Raw genomic sequence first — 25107 nt, 5'->3', positions numbered from 1 at the left:
GCGTGTGTTAGACAAGTTTACAGTAAGCAGTCTGATCTCATCTCTTATGGATTCATTTTCAGTTATACAGTAATGATCACATAATATAAGGTGATGATAATGGCCACTTTTGCATGACTGGGTTTCAGAATGTAGGCACCGCCAAGTCTGTCTGCCTCTGTGTCGATTCACTATACTGTGTGTGTGTGTGTGTGTTTGCGTGTGTGTGCGTGTGTGTGTTCTTGCGCTTGTGTCATTGCTGGCTCCACACTGACGGCTGATGTCTTGGTGTATGACTCAGTCTTAGCCACATTACTCATGTCTGTAGACCTACCTGGCTCCAACACTCTCATCCCAGAGAGAAGAAGAAGAAGAAGAAGAGAGGGAAGAAGAGAGGTGCAGGAAAGGATGGATTGGAAACTCCAGATGAGTGTTGGGATGAATAAAGATGGGAAGTTGTGGGAATAAAGGAGAGAAAAGAGGGGAAGCACAGAGGAGATGACATAGATATGAGGAAATGAGAGAAATGAAACCAGAAAGATTGGTTGACCAAAGGAACATTTGGGGTTTTCTAAAAGTGAAGCAAGAGGAGAGGTGGAGCACTTGCTGCACAGTCTCGCCTCCGGTGCATCGAAACTCAACTAACTACAAAAAGTCAAAGCATGCTGTTTTAATGCAGTAAATGCTCCATAACCCCCCCACCCCTCGCGAATCTTGCTGTTTCGAGCAAATCAGACATGAAGTCATTTTCAGCCAGAAGCAACTCAACAGAAATAGCTTGCATGTGGCTCTGAGGTCATGGACAGAGAGAGGAGAAATGATAACAGAGCAGCAGCCACAGACACTGTGTGTCAGCAGCAGGCCGTCTGCTGTGTTTGAGAGATTCAGCCTTTGTTTTAGCAACCTACAGTAAGTCATCAAGTCTGTGTGCTTGTTAAACTGAACCTCTACAAACACCAGGCTCAATTATGGATAAATGTTTGCAGTTGAAAAATAGTTTGTGTCCACTTCTAAAGACTCACATATGTGTTTGCATTTTACTATGCTGCATACTGTAAAAAACATAATTTTTGCTTATATACATTTTTTTTATTTAGCCCAAAAATGTGCATGTCCTCAGAGATCTTTTTTCTTGAGCTTTGTCTTCTGTGAAAACTTTAAATCTGTATTATAGAAACAAGATGCAAACACAACACTTGCATAATCAGTTTTTAAGTTGATATAACTTGTTTGCAAACTAAGCTAGTTAATTTTTACATGCAGCAGATACAGAGCAACATAAGCATTTATTTGTGATGTGTTTTTGGCAACCTGATGAATGTTTGCAGCAGGATTTTTTTTTTTTTGCTGAAAACACAGATCTGTGTCTGGACATGAGAGTGTTGAGCGTGAACAGAAACAATAAAGCTGTGACCTGTAAAACCAAAACTGAGCTGAAAGAAGCTAAAACGCCCTGAAGAGTTGATGGGAAACTGCAGTCAGGTGATAAGTCTCTTTAGGTTTGTCACTATGAGGAACAACTTTAACTCACACATACCTTTTTTGATTCATTGTTAATATTGCAGTTAAATATTGATTATAGCAACTTAAAAATATAAAAAGTCATGTTCCCAACAAAAATAAAGAAATCCCCTATAAAAAAGTAAAGTTTTTACATAATATATTATTCAGATCAAGTATGACATAGGGACATTTACAATGTTTTAATCAATACAAAAATAAATACACTTTAATAGTAATCAAACTTGACAATGTAACAGTAATGTAGTTAAAAGTTTTACACCTGATCCCTTAATGCTGTGTGTAAAAATCTACTGACAAAACTCCTGTGGATTCTCTTTTCAACATGTCCATGAATTACTGTTGAAATGATCCAGGCAGATTATAGTCGATGTCAGTTTCAGCAGCAAAATACACATTTTTAGACCATTGTTAATAACCTTTAATTATGGAAAAATCTCCTCCCAGTTGTTTAACCATGACCATTTTGATGTAAATCTATACAGATCCAGTCTGAGTAACAGGCGTTAATGGGATAGCTGTAAACTTTTCAGAACACTGACTAATCGTGTTTAATTGCCTTGTTCTTCAGCAGTTGGTTCAAAAACTCAAAAACCTTGGGGGGGAAAACTTTCAGACCTGTGATTGTGGCAGTCTACTATTCATAATGGCCTTGATCATTCAGAGGGATGAGGCAGTGTCTGACTTTGTGTCAGCAGTGTCACATCCACCTGAATCACTGTCTTCTTCTGTGGTGGTCCGCCGGGATGTGGTTTTGGAGGTGCAGACGCTGAGATATGGGATATGTGCTGCTGTGTGCTGTGTGTGTTGCTGACTACAGTAGCAGGAACAGAGAGAGAAAGAGAGCGCGCATGTGTGTGTGTTGATGCATTGATGGGGTTTTGACCTGGGCAGAGAGTGCTGATGGAGCTGATGCTGGGAGAGAGAAAGAAAGAGTGAGAGGGAGTTTGTTCCACCATTAGAAAGACAGAGACAGATGTCAGCACCACTAGCTGCTTTAGTCAGCATTTTGAACATACATACACACACATGCACACACACAGTGTCAGTGAAGAGAGCTTACATGTAAACACATGCATGAACACAGAGGCACACAAACTGACAGAGAAAACACAGACACGTTCTCTCTCTTTCTCTGAGTTCATTCATTTAGTTTCAGTCCTGAAAACAGATGCTATAAGCGAAATCCGAAGACTGATGGGCTGATGCACATTCAATCTGCTGCTGGCTTCACTCGTGGAACAAAAGTATCGATCGCCTCTCACCTTCCTGTCAGGGGACAAACCAGAGATGCCGAGCTTGACTGGGAGCCAGCAGTAGGTGGCAGCAGTCAGTTACACAACACCTGCCTGAGGAATCAGAATGAATGTCTGCGGTCTGTTGGTGCTGTGAGCACAAATTAAACTCCTCTCATCATTCTAACACACTCCATCATCATTATAGATGGAAATGATGTTGTCTATACAGTGCCGGTGTGATTGACCCATTTCTGAGAGCACTTTTGTTATTGTTGATAGAAAATACTCCAGACAGCTCGGTGAGCCCCCCACACAGCCTTTCTTTGTTTCCCAGTGATTTGCCAGTCTAGACACCCCCTCTAGTCTTGCTGTAACGCTGCGGTGTGTAATACACAGGTGGCCATGACAACACTAACTGCATTAAACTGGATTACCTGAGGCCTGGTGAGGCTCACAGCCAACCAGATAGTCTTCCTTGCCATAGGCCACACACACACACACACACACACACACACACACACACACACACACACACACACACACACACTCCTGCTGCAGAAAATGCACTAATGATCTCCCTACGTTCATCTATTTAGCTCATCTGATTGTGGTGAGTTGTAATTTGTGCTGAGATGAAGACGGACTCATGAATGTGCTTATGACTGCACGAGGGCAGCAGCAGGAGGAGGATATTGGACACATACTGTATGTTCGTACCAAGGCTCTTGCAGGCCTGGCACTATGCAGAGGGAACTAACACAGGCTGCCCACAGCATTCAACTTTTTTGCCTCCTTGCGTGAGAGATGGATAGGGATGAGAGAAAGGTTAAATAGAGGGATACAGACAGGCAGAGATAAATAGTAGGACAAGCAGGCTTCCAGACTCTGGGTTATATAAGGACAAGAGTTTTCCATGGAAAAAAAGGGCAAGAAATGCTGTTTGGAGTCAGTCATCCTTGGTGACGCATGGAAAAGTGTGGAATGCTGCGCTGACGCAACTTTCAAGCAGATTGTAATGAGTGTGTGTATGAGATTAATGTGTGCAAAAGGGAGCAACACAGAAGAGAGGAAAAGAGGAAGAGAGAGTAGGCATGTTCGGTGAAAATATTAAGTGCACTGTGGATGTGTGTGTGTGTGTATGTGGTGCAGGCGCATGTGTGCGAGTGGAAAAGTGGAGTGTGCCGTAGCCTGCTGACGTAACGGTTCCTAACTGTTTCCATATAGAAGGCCTGGGAGCAGGCGCCAGGCAGCCCCTCAGCATGGATACGTCTGGTACCCATCAGCCGGTGTGAGAGGGAGGATACACACTCACACACACGCAACACACACTCATGCACATACAGTACAAATGCAACAGACATTTGATTCAATTCAATGAGCTTTTCACGTAACACATTACTAATTGTTGCTTATGAAAAAACATGAAGAGTCATGTACACACAGCCTCATATACAGTACGAGTACATGTAAACAGCTTGTATCCACATAGAAACACAAACATGCAGGTGCACTTAGGAAGGCATTCATAATTCAAGCATGCCAGATATATATACACACACACGGACAAGCAGCCAACAGGATTCATGCACATACACACCAGTGACAAATTGAAGAAAAATCCAGAATAAATGAGAACAATTTACTGCATGATTTAATGGGTATAACAATGATGTGAATCATATGCTTTGGCCTTCTCAGTCACCAGATCTCCCCCCAAACTGGACAAAAATAGGAGATTCTGGAGCACAGTCCCCTCATCATAAAAATACCAGATATCTTTTTGAGGCACAGTGTTCATCCCTCCAGTATAGATCCAGAGAGTCAGGGAATCTACTTCAAAGAGAAGATAACCACACTAAGCTCCAATTATTTTAATATATCGATATATATTTAATAAATAAAATGCAATCTAATAAAATCCTTGGAGCTTAGTGTCATCCTCTCTTCAATAATAAATATGTCAATGCTATGACCAGCACCCAGTTTGTGGTGGGCATTCACCAGATGACGCATGCTAACTTGTAGAATCTATTCATTATAAATCATTTTATGGCGAGTTGGTTTTTTGTTTGTTACCAATCTATATTTGCATCACACATTCATATTCACTCATGTACACTCCCCTACACTACCCATGCACCAAAACATTTACTCTTTCTGTGCTGACTGTCTGCCCTTTTTTCTCTCACTATGATTGAACACATGGTGAACAGAATTCAATGAAAATTGCTTTGCACTCATGCCGGGCAGCCAAATATTGTTCAAATCAGAATGTCTATATTTTGAGTGAAAAGTTTCGTAGATTGAGGTCAGATTCAACACAAAGTCTTTGGGTATTTAGGATATTTGTGAAAAAGTTCAAAACATAAAGCTCCAGTGAAGAGTTGGAACAAGCTTATATAGAGTACACTGTCATATAGTGCAGAATTAGATGATTTGAACAAACTTAAAGCTGCTCAAGAGGAAATAAAAGGGGCAATCTGTTTTAAATAGATTTAGGAGGCCCTCAAGCCAGCTCAGATGTAAGATGCAAGCTGAGAAGACAAAAAAAAATGGACTGATAAATAACTTCATGAAGCTATTTCAGAAAGCAGTACAGTACACTGGCAACAGGAAACCTGCATAGAAGTGCAGACTTCAGCACAGCAGAGGAGAGGCAGCAGGTTACCCGAGATGCAGATCCATATAATACGAGCTGAGGGCACCTTGAAAAACAAACACACACACACACACACACGCACTCAGAGGTAGCATATTGTGAAAGGATTATCTGTTATGATCCAGGTGATAAATACACACACCAACATGCAAGGAAGACCGCTCATGTTAGAGAAAGTGAAAGCGGAATTTTTTATGTATTCCATTACTGTGGTGGTCTTGTCAGGGGGAATTCCCATGATGGCCATGAAATAAAAGTCACACACACACACACACAAATGGAAAAGCAGTAGGACTCAGCTGGAGATGCTGGTAATGCCATTACCTCTGCCTGTCTCCTATTGGACTCAGTGAAACGCTCATTAAGACGGCATTGTGCTCACTGAAAAAAGTCCAAGGGCCATCTGGTTTTGCATGTGTATGTGTGTGTTGAAAGGATTTTGCTCCATCTCCTTTGCTGCTCCTCCTTCCCCTTCTCCACTCGGCAGTCCCACAACAACACAGTGGTTGTTCTGAAAAGATGGTGCTAAACGTTGGGGCTTTGGGAGTGATGCTTTGTTTGCGGGGGAGATGTTGTTTGATTGCACAAGGTGAAATTCCACCATGACATCATGAAACCAAAACTGCCCTTTGTAGTCAAGCCCCCATTGAGGGGATGCAATGAATTGGCCTCCCACTGGATTTGAACGCTGTTTTTTGTAACACTGTGTACTCTGGGGGCAAATACCTCTCTTTGTCTTTCTCTTTCTCACACAGACACACACACACACACACACACACACACACACACACACACACACACACACACACACCACTACCTCATCTCATTCTCTCTTCCCCTGGAGGTAAGCACTGTTCAAACACATCACATCATTGGCAAACACCGCACCCTCACCAGCCACCCTCCCACTCCTGTGCCCACAGACACAGTGGGATGAGGAAGAGGTGGAGTGGTTGAGTGAGTGAGTGTGTGTGTGTTGGGGGGGGGGGGGGGGGGGGGTGAAGTCAAACCTGTAGTGTGTGCATGTATGTGTGTTGGGAGTGAGAAGAGGAAGCAGAGGGGATAATGGCAGACAATGAGTCAATCTGAGAGAAGACAGGGAACAACAAGGGGATGTGCCTTAGAGGCGTGGTTTCACTATTCTTAGACATACATGTCTAAAGTCTTGCATATCTCTCTCTCTTATGAATTTATGCCTTCGCCATCTGTCTGTCCTCTGGATGACTGTGTCAGATCAGTCACAAAGCAGCAGTACCCCTGCATATTCCCTCTTTCAGCTAGTAGTGAGCCAATACTGTCTTTGTGAGTATTGGTGATTTGTTTTAAATCTTATTTTTAAATGTTATCTTATATATACTTACTTTTTTACGCAAGTACAATTTTTGAGGTTCTTATACTTCTACTTGAGATTTTTAAACTAATTTTCTGCAACATAAAGCTTCTACTCCACTTTATTTCAGTTGGAAATATGGTTAACTTTTTAGCTCACAGCTATAGTTACTTTGCTGATTGAGAATCTACATACAAAACATCTGATGAGCTTACAAAGTAAACACAGTCAAAATGAGCAACATTAAAATGATGCTAATATGTTAAATCATTAATAATGATTAAAATATATAAATGTATTTTTATATATATAACTTTATATAACAAGTTTGAAAAGGAACCATTTGATTAGATCAATACATGTCTAATACATGTCTGCTAATGCAGCCAGCAGCTTAACGTTAGCTTAGTGTAAAACAGCTAGCCTAGTTCTGTGAGTCACTTTATACAAGACACATTTGGTTAATTTGTGAGCTTTACAGCTGCTGGTAGGTGGATTTAGATTTACCTTTCACCTTTGGACAGAGCCATGCTATGGTTTCATATTGAATCATACTTTGCTCCTACAGTAATCATACCTTAACTTAAGTATAATTTTGAAAGTGGCACACTTACTTGTGATAGAGTATTTGTACATTGTGGTGTTATAACTTTTACTAATGTAAAGAACCTGAGTATGTCTTCTACTTCTGATAAGATTCCTAGATAAGCCTTGTGTCTCTAGAAAGTCATTTTGAATGAATCTTTTCTATTAAATAATTCACCCTCAGCATATGGAAGCATGTGGTGTTGGCACTGTCTGTGGAAAAGAAAAAAAATCAATGAAGCTGTGTTTTGTGGTCAGAGTGGAGTTTGTTAAACACAAAATCAATATCAGGACTCGAGATGGCGTCATGGTGCTATGGTGTTGTGCATCTGTTTCACTGGAATTCCCTTCCCAGCCCCCCGTTTACCCCTCATGCAAGCACACAAGAAGAAGAAGAAGAAGAAGCAGAGAAGAGTTTTGTATTTTGTCATGTCTGTATTTTTGTCTCATTTTCACAAAACATGTACAGGGGAAGGAAAAGCCTTTCAATAGAACCTGAGGTATTTTTGCGTCAAGCAGCCTAAGGTATCAGGATTTTCTTTTAAAAACTCATCTAAATTCATCAGTATTCTTAGATGTGTTGCTATTTACACAACATAATAATAATAATAATAATAATAATAATAATTCAATAACAACAGATTTAGCAAATGGGACAGCCTGCATCATCTTTGTTACATGTCATAAATAATTCTAACAACATTTCTTAAAAATATATTGAGGAGGGAGAGGAGAGGTTGCTTGAGCCTCGAGGGGGGAACATAGGAATCTATCTGAACTTACTGTAGCTGCAGCAGCACAAGGTCAAAGGTCAGAGTTCGCCAGAGAGAAAAGCTAATCAAGGGTCAAAGGAAAACACATTTTACATTATAAATAAATAACCATCTCGCACCAGGAGAGCAATGTTTTTCATGTCAGGATGTGAAGATCCACTTTTTTTCATTTCAATTTTACTATGCCGTTTTTATCAAAGCTTTGGGAAATAAGAAATGAGAGCAATAAAAAAACTGAGAGAGAAAAAGCAAGGGTGCTTTACGGACATGCATTGTGCTGATGTACCAGCAGCTGTGTACCCTGTGCCGGGCTTGGCTCACTGAAAGATCCCCTGAGAATGAACAAAAGGGTGTGTGTATGCTTTGCATGTGTGAATATATGTGTAAGTGCATACAGTGTAGGGTGTGTGTGTGGGTGTTGGTTTCAGCTTTGATGGGACGCACTATGATAATGACAAACTGGTGCTGGCTCGGAGAGGACACTTGGTGCGATTCTTTTGAATCTCAAACTTGTGAAAGAGCGTGCGTCTGTTTGCATATAGTTGTTGTTATGCAAGCTCTCATGAAAATGGAAGAAAATGTTTTTACTGTAAATGAGTGATTAGAGCGCTCGGCTACTCTGTCTTTCTCTGGACAGAATCGGACAAAACAGTCTCTTTAGTTAATGCTTAAGCCTTCAATTGTGATAAAACCATGAATACACACTGCAGATGAGCCAAAACAGAGACCTGTTCTTAAAGATCTCATTAGCGGGATGTCTGTACCATCCTCCAACAACACCAAACAGAGGCTCTATATCTGTACTGTTAAAACTCAAGACTTGGCTTTTGGGAGTATTGTGCAGCCATGAGTGTGGATGGTAATTGACCTTGGTTACCAGAAAGCAGAAAAGTGCATTTCAAAGTCATACATCACTCTCCCCAAAGAAGGAACAGCACACATTGCTTGCTTGAATTTGTTGAATGTGTGTATTTGTATGAGTGTGTGTTCATAAATACCATACAGCAAATAATAATAATAATAATAATAATAATAATAATGATAATTCAACAAAAGAAAAAAAAGAAATAAATCCACAAAACATTATATTATTTCTCATTACCAGAATGAACCAATACAATAAATTAAAACTATAACTGAACAAAAAAGTCCATTAGAAGTCCATTAAAATTGCTATATATATTCATATTGTATATATAGTATTTGTCTTTCAGTTGTCAGCCTTTTGGGTGCATGCTCAGTGGTGACCATAGGTGGAGCAGTGAGAGGGGGCTTGGGGGAGTCTATTAAGGAGCCGAAGGGCCAATAAAGCGAACCCTTTTCACTATCCCGAAACCTCAGTCCCATCAGGTTGTTAACACTGGAAACAAGGGAGCCAAAGTCAGGAAATACACACTGTGCTTTAGGGTTGGGGGCACTGCCCATCTTCAATTCAAAGTCTTTCTATCAACGCAGCAAAAATGCTGAGGATCCTTCACTGTTTTTGGATGAAGTACCGATTATGAAGTCCTTGGTATTGAGAGAGGGAATCCGTGTGATCTCTCTGCCTTGTGCTGTGGTGATGTGAGGTGACTGCCATTAAGGAGTCTGTTATTGTTGTGGATGCTGTTAACACAGAGTCTGTAGCAAGCAGAGCCACCGGGAAAGGGGTTGAATGTAGCCGTGCGAGGTTCTGACGTTTTTCGGATACTGGGGTGAAGCTTCAGGACGAAACAGGGGTCTTGGTTCAAATCACGAGCTATACACCCATTGAAGCACACTACGTTTGACCACAGGCAAGAAGTTTGTGTCCGAACTCTGTCAAATTAGGGGTAGTTTACATATAAAGGATGCAACATGACACTTACCCTGGGTCATTTCTTTTTATCCATGACAGAGTTCAGAAAAATGAAGAGTTTCAGTACCTACAGTCACCCTAGTTACCCCAGCCTCCTCAAGACCTTTCTTCAGATTTGTGTGAGAGTTCAGGATGCTTATGGTCTGCTCAGCACCACATTTCAGGCTCTGTCTGTCCAGGTATGAATGCTAGTTCGCCTGCTAACCTTTTCACATTAACTCTCTGCTATTTTCTCAGTTGGAGTCTTTAACACTGTCTGTGAGGGGAACCCTCATATATCCTCTTCTTGCACTCCCTCTAACCAGGTCCATTTTTGTCCCCAAGGGACAGCCCTGATCATGTCCATTATCTGTCAGGATACCTCGATGATCTCCATGCTCCCGGAGAAGCTCGACTGCTTCCCGATCTTTCCCAGTTCCTCTCGGGACCGCGTCTCTGAGATGCCCTCCTCGAATTCCATCTGACAGCTGCGCCGCTTGAACTGCTTCTCTGATGCAGAAACACTGCTGTTTGCACTGTTGGACATGGTAACTGTGGACGATGATTTGGAGTCCCGGTGGTCTCTCTGTGTCTGTGGCGCTGAGGGCTTCTCCTTCTGAGATTTGTCTCGTAACCGCACACCCTCGCTGCACCCAAACGCCACATACGCCGAGCTGCTCCCAAACCTCACCGACGACTTCTCTCCCCCTCCGACCCCTCCTCCCCCCAGCTCCATCCCACCCTCACCGCCCTCCTCTGCCCCGAAGTGCCAGGGGGCATCTGTGGTGGGGGTGACAGGAGTGACAGGAGTGGTGGCCTGGACAGTGTCTCTGTGTTTGGTCCACATGGCCCCAGACCCCACAGTGGGCAGAGAGGGTAGTGACAGGAGCAGGGAGCCCTTTATGTTCTCGTCCAGGCTGGGACTCTTATGGTCCAGCGATAAGCTGAGGGACTGTGGAGGGTGGTGTGGTTGGGAGTGGACTGGGGAACTGCCAGAGCTGTGCTTCGGTTTTCTTCTGGGTCTGGAAGAGGAAGAACCAGACCGATGGACTCCTTCACTTCCTCCAAACCCCAAACCACCGATGCTGCCCCCGCTGCCTGGTGAAGGGAATGGGGAATCGGAGGAGCTAGGACTGTCTAGGACGGGAGACTGGGAGCAGACACCATTAGAGGTGCCTGTTCCTGGGCTGTCAAGTTTGCACAGCTTGGGGACGTCTTCAGAGTGTGTTGGTGCCATGCTGAGGCAGTGGGGACTATTAGGGGAGTACACAGACTTAATGTCCAGAGAGAAGGAGCGTTTGAGCCGGTTAGTGTCCATGATCCTCTCTGCTGAGAGGTGCAAGCCATTGAAGCCTTGCTGGAGGGAGGTGGGTGACGGAAGCTTGGGTTCTGGTGGGATCTGTGGCTCTGCCACAGATGGGTCATAGTTGCTGTGGTGACCATTTATCTCGAAACCTGTGTTAACCCCATTAACCTCTGAATTTTGTTTAGTGTTGCCTACAGAGATCTTCTCATCAGAGCTTGAAGTTAGAGCTTGGAGTAATTGCAGGCCTTTCTCAAATTCCAGCAGCTGACCCAAGAAGTTGAAGTTGGGGGATATGGACGGTCTTCGGTCCTTTACAAACCTGTGAAGAGGAGAAAAGTAAGAAAATATTAGTTACAGGAAATCAGTTTATGAGTCACTCTTGTAAACGGGTTGGTACCATCTGTGGCCAGGTATAGTAATTTAAACCATGTCTGAAATCCTAAACATACTATGGTACTTTTCTCCAGTCAGAATTGGCCTAAATGAACGAAGTATAGGGTGTAAGCTGCTACTGATGCACAATACATCATCCTCTGCCAGCGTTGTCCATAGCACAGCCTTTTGTGCATGCTCTTTTCCCTGGCAGCCATTTAACAATTTCATTTCTCACGACTGGAGGGGTTGTAAGAAAATCGTCTAGCATTTCTTTCAACAGTGAATTGCTTTTTTGCTTTTTTAATTTATTTTTTACTGGGGCTGACACCTTAGCTCAGATGGTGGTGGGTGGGAGGAGCAAACATACCTGTAGGCATCATCTGATGACAAGCCCATTGTCTTCATGATGTATGCAATGGCAATCGTTGCTGAACGTGAGATTCCAGCCAGGCAGTGCACAATGACTCTGCAGTTTGACACCTTAGCTTTGTCTGTTGGAGGGGGGACAAACAGATATGAATACACACAACTATACACAAATGCACACAACACCACAGATCCCTGACAGGGTTTGTCTCTGGAGACAATCAACGCCTATTGAAAGCAAGCTGACATTTCCTGGAAGAATTCCAGAGGGTCACTCGAATGGATATGTTGTACCTGATGCTATTGTTACCTGCTCTGCACGTGAATGTTTATTAACTGCGACAATGTGTGGATGTGTGGTATAGAGTATCACTGCATTCTTTAACACATAACTTGAATTGAATTCACTTCCTTCAGGGTCTATTGTGCTTTATACAACTCATATTCAACTTTAGTCCCCTCTTACCAATAAATTCATTAGTTTTGTCCAGCCAGGGAAGCAATTTCTCGCAGTAGTTGTCATTAACTGGGATGCGCATGAATTGGCTCTCGCTGATAAAATCTGGCTTGGGGCAGGTGTTGCTAGCATTCAGCACATAGGTGATACCATTCTGTGCCATCAGATCCTGCAAAGATAAAAGAGATAAAAATGAGTTCAAGTTTTGTTTTGTTTTGTTACCAGGTAACAATACCAAGTCATTCATCTTTAAGACAGTGATGAAATGAGTGAAAACACACTCTATATGATAGCTATATATTACAAAATAAACTAACCTTGTTGAGGACATCTTTCTGTGAGCCCAGGTAGAGGTGTGGCAGGATGCGAGTGGGCCCTACATTAGCCACAGGCAAGCAGGGCTGGGACAAGCTCATAGGTAGAGCAGTGGCCGGCTTCCCTTCACACAAGCCGGGGAAACAGGAGGAGAAAGCAGCAAAGCCTCCTGCAGAGAAAGAATAGAAGGAGAAAGGAGGAGAAAGAGAACTCGTTAGTTACACTAATGGTTTTCCTCAGAGCAGTCACACAACACACTCAGAACTCTGCAAAGACTGAAGAAAAAAAACATTGCACCACCATTAGCAGGGCAAACAGACGCTCTATAGACTTTCAGAGGTGAATCTGGGCTACAGTGTCTGGGTCCCGCTTAGTGTAACAGGAGCAAAAAAGAGGCTCTCTGTGCTTCTGTGTGTGAGTTAGGTTAACTGCTGGGCGTCCAGGAATGTGTGTGTCTGGCCCTTTAAGAGGCAGGCGGCTCCACTTTTGGCATATGTGCATATGTGTGTGTGTGGCTCTGTTTCCTGCATGAGCTCATGTCCTGTAGCAGTGCATTGCGTCAGGCAGGGGGAATGAGAGAGGCCACAGGTGCAGGGCCAGGACAGAGGCCCAGTAACATCCCCCTGACAACCGCACAGCACACATGCCTGCACACACGCACACACACACACACATATGCACGGCCATGCATATGCTCACATATTAACAAGATGATACACTCTGAGAAGATACAATCTGAAGGCATGATCACATAATCTTGCAAGCAACATTCACATCAATATTCACTCTCACTGCCTATAATTCCCTGTGCAACACACACACGCACACATATACATGCACCACATAAGCACTACTCGCCCCATTCCTGCACACACACACATACACGTACAAATACCCACACTCATCATTACTCTGCAGTGCCATGGTTGTATAACTACAGGGTAGGGGCCAAAGAGAGGAGATGGGGGTGTGTGTATGTGTGGGGGCAATGACTTCGCTGAGGAGTGTGGAGAAAGGAGGGGAGTGCTTCAAGGAAACCCTGAGCTCCAGAAAGGAGATTAGAACCTAATCTAAGTTCAGCCCTGCCTGACCCAATCTAGGACGTAGCGCGCGCACACACACACACACACACACACACATATATATATATATATATATATATACACACACACACATATATATATACACACACACACACACACACACACACACACACACACACACACGGTCATAGAGTGAGAGTGAGTGAGACATGACATCACTCTTCTAAAGTAGCACACAGAGCACAGTGCAGGCAGGACTTTGCCTTCCGTTGTAACACACACCCAGCTGCACTACTCATGTAGCAACGGCTGGCCAACACATACACACATGCACGCGTGCACACACGCACACACACACAGCAGTATGTACTGTGTACTCAACAAATACAAGATTGAGGATAGAGAATAATAGACTGGGAATTAAAAAAAGAAGTGAAGAAATTCAGATTTGGTATTTCAATGCTATTTCACAACACCACAGCTTCTGAGGAGTGAGTGGGCTTGGTTCATCCTCATGACCCAGTGCTATTCTGGGTGCACTGTCCCTTTAAGAGCAAAGTAAAGAAGGCCTGTCTGTTTCCAGCTATTAATGGCAACCGGCGGAGCAATGACATCAGCGCTCCTCATGGGGGATGGAGTGGAGGGGAAGGGTAGATTGATAGATGCAGAAAGAGCGATCAGATAACTCTCAGGAAACAGGAGAGAGGACTTAATGCAAAGGAGGAAAAGGCTGCTAGCATGACTCTATGATCTAACCCTTTTGGCCTCTATAGTGTAGACTAAACAGACATCTGTAGTTCACAATTTGGCTTTAAACTGTGCAGGCACTGCACAGTTTCCCCCAGAGCCTCTTTCTAGTGATCCTATGGGTGGTGCTACTGCATCGGTAATTGATAAAACAGAGGGAGGAAGGGTAGTTCTTTGAAAGGTTTCTTCCTGGTTTCTCTGTTCCCAAGCTGCTGCTGGTGTGGAGCGCACACACATACATATACACACAAACACACACACACAAACACACACACACACACACACACGTTAAGAAAATAAATAGTGCTACATATAGCTACCACCACAGGCATATACAGTATCTGCGAGAGGAAGCGGTATGTTCCTGGAGACAGTTATATCAATAGGAAAAGCGCGTCACACAGCAACCATTTCCCTTTCTATGTGAGGACATTGTTGGAGAGTTGTTAGAAGGACAGAAGACAGGACGTTCCACAGTGGAGACAGTGCCTGTGTGTGTGTGAGGAGAAAGTGTGTATGAAGGGAAGTGAACACATGAATGAAAACAGTCTTTTAAACATGTTCTTGCCCTTTGATCTTGTGTGTGTGTCTGGATTAATAATTACCGCAGTGATTACTGTAGATGACCTCATCTGGTGTTAAATAAACATTAAAGCAGCAGGAAAAGTGGCGAGCCAGAGTGTGACGACTGGGAGAGTGAGTAAGGGGTTACTGGCACAAAAGGAGACTGAAGTCAGAGATAAGAGACCAGGACTGAGTGTGCCTGCCTGGTTTTTTAAGGGCTATTACATTACAGTGACATTGCGTCAACACAATTACAAACACCTTCCTTGTAGTCAAAGCTTTACATGGCCGGTGCTAATGGACGTCATTCGCACAGGAGATAGCATGTTATTGTCACCTTGTCACCTGACCCCACTCTACTTGAGGTTGCTATGACAACAAGGAGGGACAGTGATGTTGATGACAGTTGGCTCATCCTGTCCCCTTGAGTGTTGTCAAGATGGAATAAAACACACAGAATGAGTGTCCAAAAGGCACATAAATGCAGTCACACACACACACGCACACACACACACACACACACACACACACACACACACAACAGCGAGCACCAAACAACCCGAAGAGACATGGCCTCACATTCTCCAAAAGAAAACGATGACACATACGTCAATTCCAATCTGAGAACACAAAGCATGCACATAAACACACTGTACACTCACGCTGAAGTCACCGAAAATACCCTGTGACACACACAAGCCCAGCTGTCCGTGAAGATGACATCAGAAAGTCAACTGGGAGAGATGAGTTCACCTTCAGTGCAGCATGCTAATCAGCAGAGACTAACACTCACTGCTACTTTAAACTTCAAGAAATGAAACCTAACTGGCCAATATTTATCAAGAAGAGCTTAGGTCTATGCGTTAAGTTGCATCTTGCCCTGCGGTTTCACTTGTAAATATCATAGACTGTGTATAAGAAAAACATTTCTCTAAACACTCTAAAACTCATTTCTCTAAACACATTTTTTATCACATGTTGAAGGTATGATCTTGTGCCACACAAAAATATTATTTAAACACATTCTAAATCACTTTTTGAGCAGCGCTGCGTCGTGTATCTTGTACTTCTGGAAAATGTACTTCGACAGGATGTGACTAACCCAATTCAAACACACAAGCTCCACAGAAAAAAGTAAAAAAAAAATGTTGGGGTAGGCAAACACACAACCAGGAAAGAGGGCACTGTGTCGCCATCGGCTGCACTAAGCCAGCGGTGACTTCCTTTTTCCAATTTTCCTCTGCCCACTTCATCACTTATGCAACTGCTAATTTTCCCCTCTTGCCCTGTCAGAGCCAAGTACTCAGGCCTCCTTTTGTTCACTGGCAGCGAGCGGTGGTCCCCTTCCTCATCATGTCATTTCCTAACAGCTAACTCAATATCCACATTTCAATTCAAAGGTGCAGGTTATTCTCCTACAGACAAGTGTGTATTAAGGAGAAGACATTTGGATCAAATTCAGGCTATTTGGAGCTGTGCTGCTTGGCAAATCGATGCAGAAAAAGCTGAAAGATGAATGGAAGTGGAATCCCAGAGATATTGAGTGGAGACAGAGACACACAACACCTGCCTGGTTGTTGTGGTTAATGGGAGCTCTGCTGTTACATCACTGCTGTTGTTACAATTGACTGCCTCGTCAATACAAGCTCACCCCCCGCCTCTGTCCCTCTTTAACTCGTCTGTTAATCGGGGGGGCACATACAACTCAGGCGTGTACACACACACACACACACACACACACACACACACACACACACACACACACACACAGCTTCCACAGCCTGGGGGCATTGATCTGCCTGAATGACTACCCCGCACCCGCACCCCCCCCCCCCCCCCCCCCCATCCCCTCCCTCTATCGCTCTCCTCTGTGGTTCATATCGGGGGAGACATGACGCCATCCTCTGTGCCCCTCCAGCTGTCCCCTCTACTGTGAGGGGACATTAGCATCTCAATGTGACCCCCCTCCCCTCCACATCCCTCACCCTCCCAACATGACATCATTGCACACATGTCCCACTCAGCTCCACAAAGGCTGTGCTGCAGCCTGGAGAAGTGATGAAAGTGTGTGTATTTTAGGGGGCAGAGTGAGCGGTTGATAGCCATGTCTGTCAGAAAGGCCTAGATTGACAGCCCATGGTTGAGATAGTAGGATGAGGTCATCGCTTTTCATGTGGGGCATCATGTTGATGACGGCTGGGAATGACTGTATGATTAACATGCCATACTGGCTAATGGTTAAACTGTTTATTGTTCTTCTATCTCCATGGACAGATAGCGGCAATATGTCACTTTGATCAACTGCTGTTTCAGCAGTACCATGTTATTGCAATATAGAACTATAAACCCTGCTGTATGCTAGGTTGCATTCACAAGTCTATTTCCACAGAGACATGTTGAAGTGCCTCAAAATAACCTGTGACAGAAACAATTCTATTTTCACCTCCTGATGGAAAATGTGTGATTTTTATTTGTTAACTGTCTCTGAGCTGAGTTTGACACCTCCAGCTGCAAAACCTGACTGTTAAGAGATAAACTGTACACACACACACACGCAAGCACGCACACACTAAGACAAAAACACATAGTGTGAAGAGTGGCAGGTGTGGGGAGCTCGTGTGCTAACCGGTTCTCTGATATGCACTCATATGCATATATCTCCACATTTAAATACAAACTTAACACATCTATATCCATAATATAAAGTTATGGAATGGCTATTTTGAGCTATGTGCATGTAAGTGTATAATGCTGGATAGAAAATTTTTTTTTTCCCACAGCACTGTTGCTCTGCATTGCCTCTTCTGTGAAAAGGTGTTATGTTAAACACCTGCAGTGCACACTGCACACATATTGATAACATAATCTCCACAAGACGCCATTCTGCTCAGAGAGAGAGAGAGAGAGAGAGAGAGAGAGAGGGAGCAAGACAGAGAGAAAAGCCAAGAGCAGAGGAGAAGAAAGAGAAAGAGTCTTTGTAATAGTTTTACATCTCAATGACCACAGGCTGAGAGAGCATGAGCACTATGTCATACTGCGGGTCACAGCTCTCATTCTTCCCCCCTGAGCCCTTTTTCTCTCCTCTCTTTCCTCTTCATCGCTTCTTGTCTTCATGATGTCATCCTGCTAATCCTCCTTCTTCCTATTCTGTTTCTAAACACATTAACTGTGCAAACAAATAGATGCGAAAACAATTAGCAGGTCTGGCTGGGTCCCTGCAATGTATTCTTTTAGCCTGCTGTAGCAGTAAATCCCACTATTGATCTGCTACACGTCCTTAAAATTCACTTCACATCTACCTTTCATTTGCAGCACGCCTGCACAGGAATACTTCAATACCTGGGAGCCCACTGTGCCTTTGTACTCTTCTGTAGCACACAAACTGTTACCAGGGGCTTTCCCCTTGTTCACATCATGTTAAGCAGTTTTCAGATGGTGTATTTTATAGTTTAACTCCCCAATTCATACTCCACACTCTGTAACCACTGTACACAAAGGCCTCCACATGTTAAATGCCAAAGAAAGATATTCTCATACACTTATTAACCTGTACTCCGCTTTTTGCAAGCACACACACACTCTCTCTCTCTCTCTCTCTCTCTCTCTCTCTCCTTCTCTGTGTCCAGGTGGGTACACACCTCGTAGCTCTCTCCCCTCCTTCATTCGGCGGACCCTGATCTTCAGCCTCATGTCTGTGTCCTGCAGGTCCGGCCAAAAACAGTCCTCCGCTGGGGCAATCACCACATCCAGAGGCATCCCCCAGAACACACTTTTTCTCATACACACACCAACAGATGAAAATGTTCTGGTGCTCCTTCTTTAAGGGATGGAGCAACCCCCCTTGTCACAGGAAAAAATGTCAGAACAAACAAACAAAAGTTCTCCTTAGAGAGCTCATAGAGGTAAGACCACAGTCTGAGTGTAAAAATCCCAAGTCGACAAAACTCCTGCTGGAAGTATGCTCTGTTCAAGTCAGCTGTTCCAGTGCCCAGTCTGTGACCCTCAGGGAATGGACCCAGTGAAACAAAAATAAAGGCACACTAGTCCTGAATGTCTGTGGACACGTTCCTCAAAAAGCCAATAAAGCAAGTCCACCTATAGCCAAAATCCCATATGAATGCAAGGACCACAAAAATTCCTAAAACGCTCCTACGTCAATACTCAGTAATTCTGTGGTCTTGTGAAGAATGGCCACCACAGAGAGAGCAAGAAGAAAAAACAAAAGTGTATAGTCTGCAATGCCTGTGCGAATAAGCCAGCTGTATTCTGCCTGCAGCTGGTTTACAGAGCGTCTGTGTGTCTCGCTGAGCGCTGTCTCTGTGAGTCCACAGCCAGAAGAGCAGCCCACTATTGTTGTGCGGCTCCACTCTCCCTGTCTCTCATTCGCTCACTCGCTGGTTTACACTCCTCCCTTTCCCTCCCTCCTCCTCTCTAACTCGCTCTGCAAAGAGGATGACGGAGCTGCACTCTCTCCTCGAGCTCTGGGGGTGAATGAGCTCACTTGCCGTGAGCTCAGACTCTACCCTCCCTCCCTCCCTCCCCCCTCCTCCTCTGCTACCTCCCTTGCACCCTCCCTCTCTTGTGGAGCCAGCGCTCCGTCATAGCTAATGTCTAAGGCATGTAACCACATTCCTTACTCACCCAACAAATATGCGGCCACCTCAGGGGCCTAGCTGCGGAGCAGGCCTCTATCAGGGAACGATAGAGGCTAAGACACAGCTATCAGGCTGTTTAGCTTGGCTTACGAAAAGAAGCTTGTGTTGATGTGCATGACAATAAAATGAAATATGATGTTTGCATGTTGCGAACTTGACTGTAAGAATAAAAAACTAATGAAAAAGGAGTTAATCTGTCATGGATATAAAACATCAGAGATGATTGTGATATATGGTATCAGTTTTCAAACTTTGTGTTCTGCACCTTCCTAAATGTCCTGTATATATCAGCAGAAATTAAATACCCACATTAGGTTGATTGCCTTAAATGTACTGTAGCTTCTAAACACATTACATTTACTGCAGTGGGGGATTAAGACTGTGTCAGTGTGTTGAAAGCTGATTTGTCTCTGAAGGTGCGGGAATGTGTGTGACTTCACCGCGTTTCCTGCACTGGTTCATGTCTAATGTGCCTGTGTTTGGACACTGTGTTCTTGTCTTCGCTGATGAAAATGTAAGAGAGGAGAGGAGAGGAGAGGAGAGGAGAGGAGAGGAGAGGGGAGAAAATAAAACTGAAGCAGAGGAAAAGAGAGGAGCAGGAAAAAAAGAAACAAGTGCAGACAAAAGAGGAAAGGGAAGACTGGAGGTGATGAGAAGACCAAACAAGCTTGTGGTCGGCAGCCATCATCCATTTGACAGGCCACAGACTCCTGGTACTTTACTATGGAATGACAAACATGTAGGCCACAAGTCCAGCTATGGAAACAAAGCAGCACTGGATTTCACATAACCGCTGGGGGAGACTGAATGTTAACTAATTATTATGTCAGTACAGATGTTTAAAATACATTTTAAACCTAACACATACAATTATCCTTGAATACCCAAGACAATTCATTTTCTTTCATATCCGACCACAGTAAGCAGATTAAAAAAAAACAACAAAACACCCAAATCAATCTCTTGCAAGTTAATATAATACCTGCCATGAGTAGGCCAGTGTAACGTCCTTCCTGACTGTCTGTTCAGTCTCAGGTTGAGACATCACGGTACACTGAATACATTCAAACCAGGTCAGATGGGCTTCAGTACATGAAGTCATTGCACAGCTCCAACAAAAAAAGGCAAATAAGCTTATACAAGATGTCTAGTTAGGGGGCCAGCTGCATGCTGACAGACTGACCTCATCTCATCACTATAGACCCCTGAATGATTACATATGGGTGAGAACAGCCTTACGTCACCCTCTGTTCAACTGTGGGTCACTGAGAGAGGGAGTGAGAGGAAATAGGTCACTTGCTGATGATGAGCTTTGTGAAAAATGCAGACACTGGTTTTGTGGCGAACCGTGAACAAACACACACAAATTGTGGTGCTCACATGCCCATCATAGTACACAGACACACAGATGAATCATGGTGCACGCACGCACGCACGCACGCACGCACACACACACACACACACACACACACTCACACACTTTGTTCCTCATCTGCAGCTGGTTGGAACAGGTGTGGCACTCCTCAGTGGTCAACTAGGGTCACTACACTTCAAAGACACCAATCATCACCCCGGTTTGAATACACACCTCGTTTCTGTTGTTCCGTCGGTGTGGCTTGAAGCCATAAACCAGCTTTGAAACGCAGTACTTCCTCACACCTGCGAAAACCATGGTGGTGGAGGCCAACAGCAACAAAACAAAGTAGCCGCTGGTGTTTTTAGCAGTCAAAAGCAAACCCCCCTCAATTCTCTTTATACCCCCTCTCCTCCTCCCATAGTCCACGGCAGGGTGACAAGACCCAGAATAGTAGGTGTGTTAATTAGAGGATTACAGCCAAGATGCTATAAATGACAGCCAGGCCTTTTTATTGACTGCACATGTGTGCTCTGCTGTGACAGAAATAGGTGGGACGGTCACTCTGGGCACCCCCTCCTCTGACATCTTAGATTTAGAGCGTGCTTTTATGGTCGAGGACTTGTTACTGGGACAACGCAAAGTTTACACACACATACACATACACACATAGAGACGAGCCTAAACAGACAAGTAGAGATGGGAAGATGAATATGAGATAACGGTGTAAGACAGAAACAGAGAAGGTGTGTAAAGGCCAAAGGGGCCTTGGAGAGCAGAACCACATGGCACAGCCCCTCCAGACTGGAAACCACAAGATATGTTGTGAATGATGCATACTGAGAAGAGAAACAGTAATGAGAGTTACGGCTGTTACATGTTGGTACAGTAATGCAAAGACTTTCTCTGTACATGAAAGCTGTAGAGAAAATAAAAATATAGGTTAGGATTCACATTTTCTTCACATTCACCTTACAGCCAATAGGATGTTTAGTTTCATGTTTGTGAAATTGTTACAGAGGAACCGTCAGCTGACAGGTGTGACGTGATCCATACTCTTCACTCTAAACATTTTTCTGTATACTATTTAGCTCCTTGCACTTTTGTATATATGGTGTATTCACTTAATATTCTAATTTTATTTCTCCCTATTGCATGCTTGACCATCCTTGAAGAGGATTTATTGTCCCTTGTTGACAGCCCCTTACTTGAATATACTCTAAATTAATATTTTTATTTATTCACCGTTTTTTTAAAATCATTTTAACTTCTGTACTTTGTCTTTGCTGTTACTTTGTTAATAAAGTGATTACGTGATTGAAGATTGTATATACATTTACTTTCTATGGATAGAATTTATTGTATGTTGTATTGTATGTTGTATGTTGACAGGTGTGGCCTGACAAACCCAATCAAACATGTTCTGATGAAACAGCAATTTGTGTTATAAATGGCCACAATGAAGGCATGATTTGAAAAATACTTAGATATAAATGTATCAAATCTCTAGCCATTTGGAGCAGAGGTTATACACATATGGTTGTGATCCAAGTCCTCAGTCTAAAATGACCAATGCAAACTATAACTCCCAAATCCTTTTTGGTTACATATGTGTGAAAATGTGCCATACATGTTTGTACTAATGTCATAATGTAATAAAAATGTTTTTTTATCATATATTTCTTCAGCATCTGTCACCCCCTTTCCTCCCCAGTGAGACAGGCAGCAACAGGAGTGTCATCCTACACCACATATCATCTGTCAGGATATCATGGGAAGGAGAAACGTCATTCTCCAGATAGAGTAGGTTAGGGTGATAAAGACTGTGAGTTAATGTGTGTGTGAGTTCATCTTTGTCTGTGTCTGTGTGTGTGTGTGTGTGTGTGTGTGTAGCCATGTGTGTGAACAACTGTGTATTGCAACCATGTGTGAACAGGATGAACGGAGCAAGGTGTGAGGCACAAGTATGCATATTGGCTTATGCACAAGTGTGTGTCTCTGTATGTGCATTTATATGTGAATGCGTATTTATCTGATATATGCATGTAAACTGATGTATGTGTGCGTGTATGTGTGCGTGTGCGTGTGTGTGTGTGTGTGTGTTGATAGTGCCGGTTGTCAGGGGATCAGTAACAAGGCTGCTCTTGCAGTGATGTAATGCCTACAGGAGAACACAGCTGCCATGCCTGGGGGGTGAGGTAGTCACCAGGGGAGAGAGAGGGGAGGATGGATGGAGAGATGGAGCAATTGAGGATGGGGGAGGTGCTGCAGGGGTAGATTAGGTGGGTGGGGGTACTGAGGGGTAGGAGATGGAGGGGGTGTTTGAATCCGTAGGGAGAGGGTAGCTGAGATGACCTGGTTGTCTCGCAGGAGGACATTAATGGTGTAGTAGGTAATTGTGTATGCCTCTGTGTGGGTGCGTGTGTGTGTGGACAATGGATAGACTTATACACACCCAAAAAAATAAATATATAGATTATATATATATATATATATATATATATATGTATTTATTTCAATTTTATAACCCTCTCAATCATCACTTATGACCGACTTTAACTGTGTGTCTGTGTATTTATCTACAGAGGTTCTGCCATCTGCCTGTATTTTTCTTATTTTGCTGTGTTCTGAACATTTCTGAACGTCAACCTTTGGACAGTGGGTTTATAGCCCCTAGCCAATAACAGCGCACAGGTGTGAGGTCTGGACTTGTAGCATAGCAACCAGGTTACATCACTGTCACTGTCCCTCTCCTCTGCTCAGCTCAGCTCTGTGTCACGCATGTATAAAGAGCAGCAGGTCTGTGTGCCTGTTTATTTTTTTGATTCACAACTTCACTCTCGCCAGCATTGCTCTCTCTCTCTTCATTCACTCTCTAACTCGCACAATTACCACTGCTTTCTCTCTCTTGCTTGCTCATTGAGGTGGATGAGTTTGCAAACATCATTGTATGTCTTCAGGCCAATATCTTCATCTAAGTCTGATGCACTAAGTGGAATTGAGAATATTTTGCTAAAGGAATTTTTTTAAAGTTAATTGCTGCAAACTAATAATTGAAAAAAGCAGCATTTTTCTTTCGTCACCGAGTTTCAGTTACTTCATTGGTATATTGATATTGAAAATGACTATTCTTATCCCTAGTGTGTGTAAGTGTGTCAATTTTTTCTCTTTATCTACGTGCCTTTTCACCTACCTCTAACAGAACTACCTTCCTCCTCTGAACACTTGTTTTCAGACAGATAATGGGAGTTTTGAGAGGGAATGATAACATAAAAGGTTGAGGATGTGAAGAGGAAAACAGAGGAAGATGGAGGGAAGTGCTTCTTTCGATGAGGAGAGCAGGCATTCACAGGGTGTATGACATTACCAGAAGAGGCCCTGATGAACTACTTGGTCATCTGTGTGTGCTCATGCATGAGGTAGTTTCATCTTTATCTGTGCAGGCTGGAGGGAGGCCTTCTCGCATCAGTCATGCAGCAGACCCCCTGCCCTCCAAACAACTTAACCCCCTGGAGGAGCTCAGCACTCGGGGCTACTGCACCAGTAAATCTGTCCCACTGGCAAGAAATAAGTTTACACACACACACACACACACACACATGCACAAGCACAAGCACACACATACATATATACACTTGTGTAAGCACGCATACAAACACACACAAACACACAAAGGAGAGAGGAGGGTAAGCTATCAAACACACCAAGGGGGGCTTTCAGGACCAGACGGGATCTCATAAACCAGATGAACTACTTAAAAATCCCAGTTGGAGATGTTCAGCGGTGTGTGTATGTGTGTGTGTGCTTACGTGGAGAAAAAAGGGGGGCTGTTAAGCCTCAACATGAAATGCTGGGCACCACAGGCATGTGCTTACAGTGTCTTTGCATACATACAAAGCCTGTGCATTCACTTTGTGTAAAAATGTGAGCGTATAAAGTTAAGTGAAGTGTTAATTTGAGCCAAGAGTGAGATGGCTCACAGCTGGTTTATTTGGTTGTATAGAGATGACTAATGCATGTGTAT

At 43.5% G+C, this 25107-nt stretch overlaps 1 protein-coding gene across 2 annotated transcripts in view; it reads right to left on the bottom strand.

Annotated features, from left to right (window-relative positions):
• Nucleotides 1-7727: 7727 nt before the first annotated feature.
• The window catches only part of dusp8a (dual specificity phosphatase 8a), a 44986-nt gene continuing 27606 nt past the window's right edge, over nucleotides 7728-25107 (bottom strand). The window contains exons 1-5 of one of the 2 annotated variants that reach the window (XM_053319508.1): nucleotides 18713-19490; nucleotides 12723-12889; nucleotides 12415-12574; nucleotides 11950-12073; nucleotides 7728-11526 (exon numbers count right to left, since the gene is read on the bottom strand). In XM_053319508.1, coding sequence (XP_053175483.1) covers nucleotides 10275-11526; nucleotides 11950-12073; nucleotides 12415-12574; nucleotides 12723-12889; nucleotides 18713-18854 — 1845 coding nt within the window. In that variant the 5' untranslated portion in view covers nucleotides 18855-19490 and the 3' untranslated portion in view covers nucleotides 7728-10274. Of the gene's footprint in view, nucleotides 11527-11949; nucleotides 12074-12414; nucleotides 12575-12722; nucleotides 12890-18712; nucleotides 19491-25107 lie in introns of those variants that run through there. The other variant, XM_053319507.1, reaches the window with a different exon arrangement.

The sequence above is a fragment of the Scomber japonicus genome, chromosome 5, assembly GCF_027409825.1.
Source record: "Scomber japonicus isolate fScoJap1 chromosome 5, fScoJap1.pri, whole genome shotgun sequence".
NCBI classification, from domain to species: Eukaryota; Metazoa; Chordata; class Actinopteri; order Scombriformes; family Scombridae; genus Scomber; species Scomber japonicus.
This window is presented reverse-complemented; position numbering and strand designations above follow the sequence as displayed.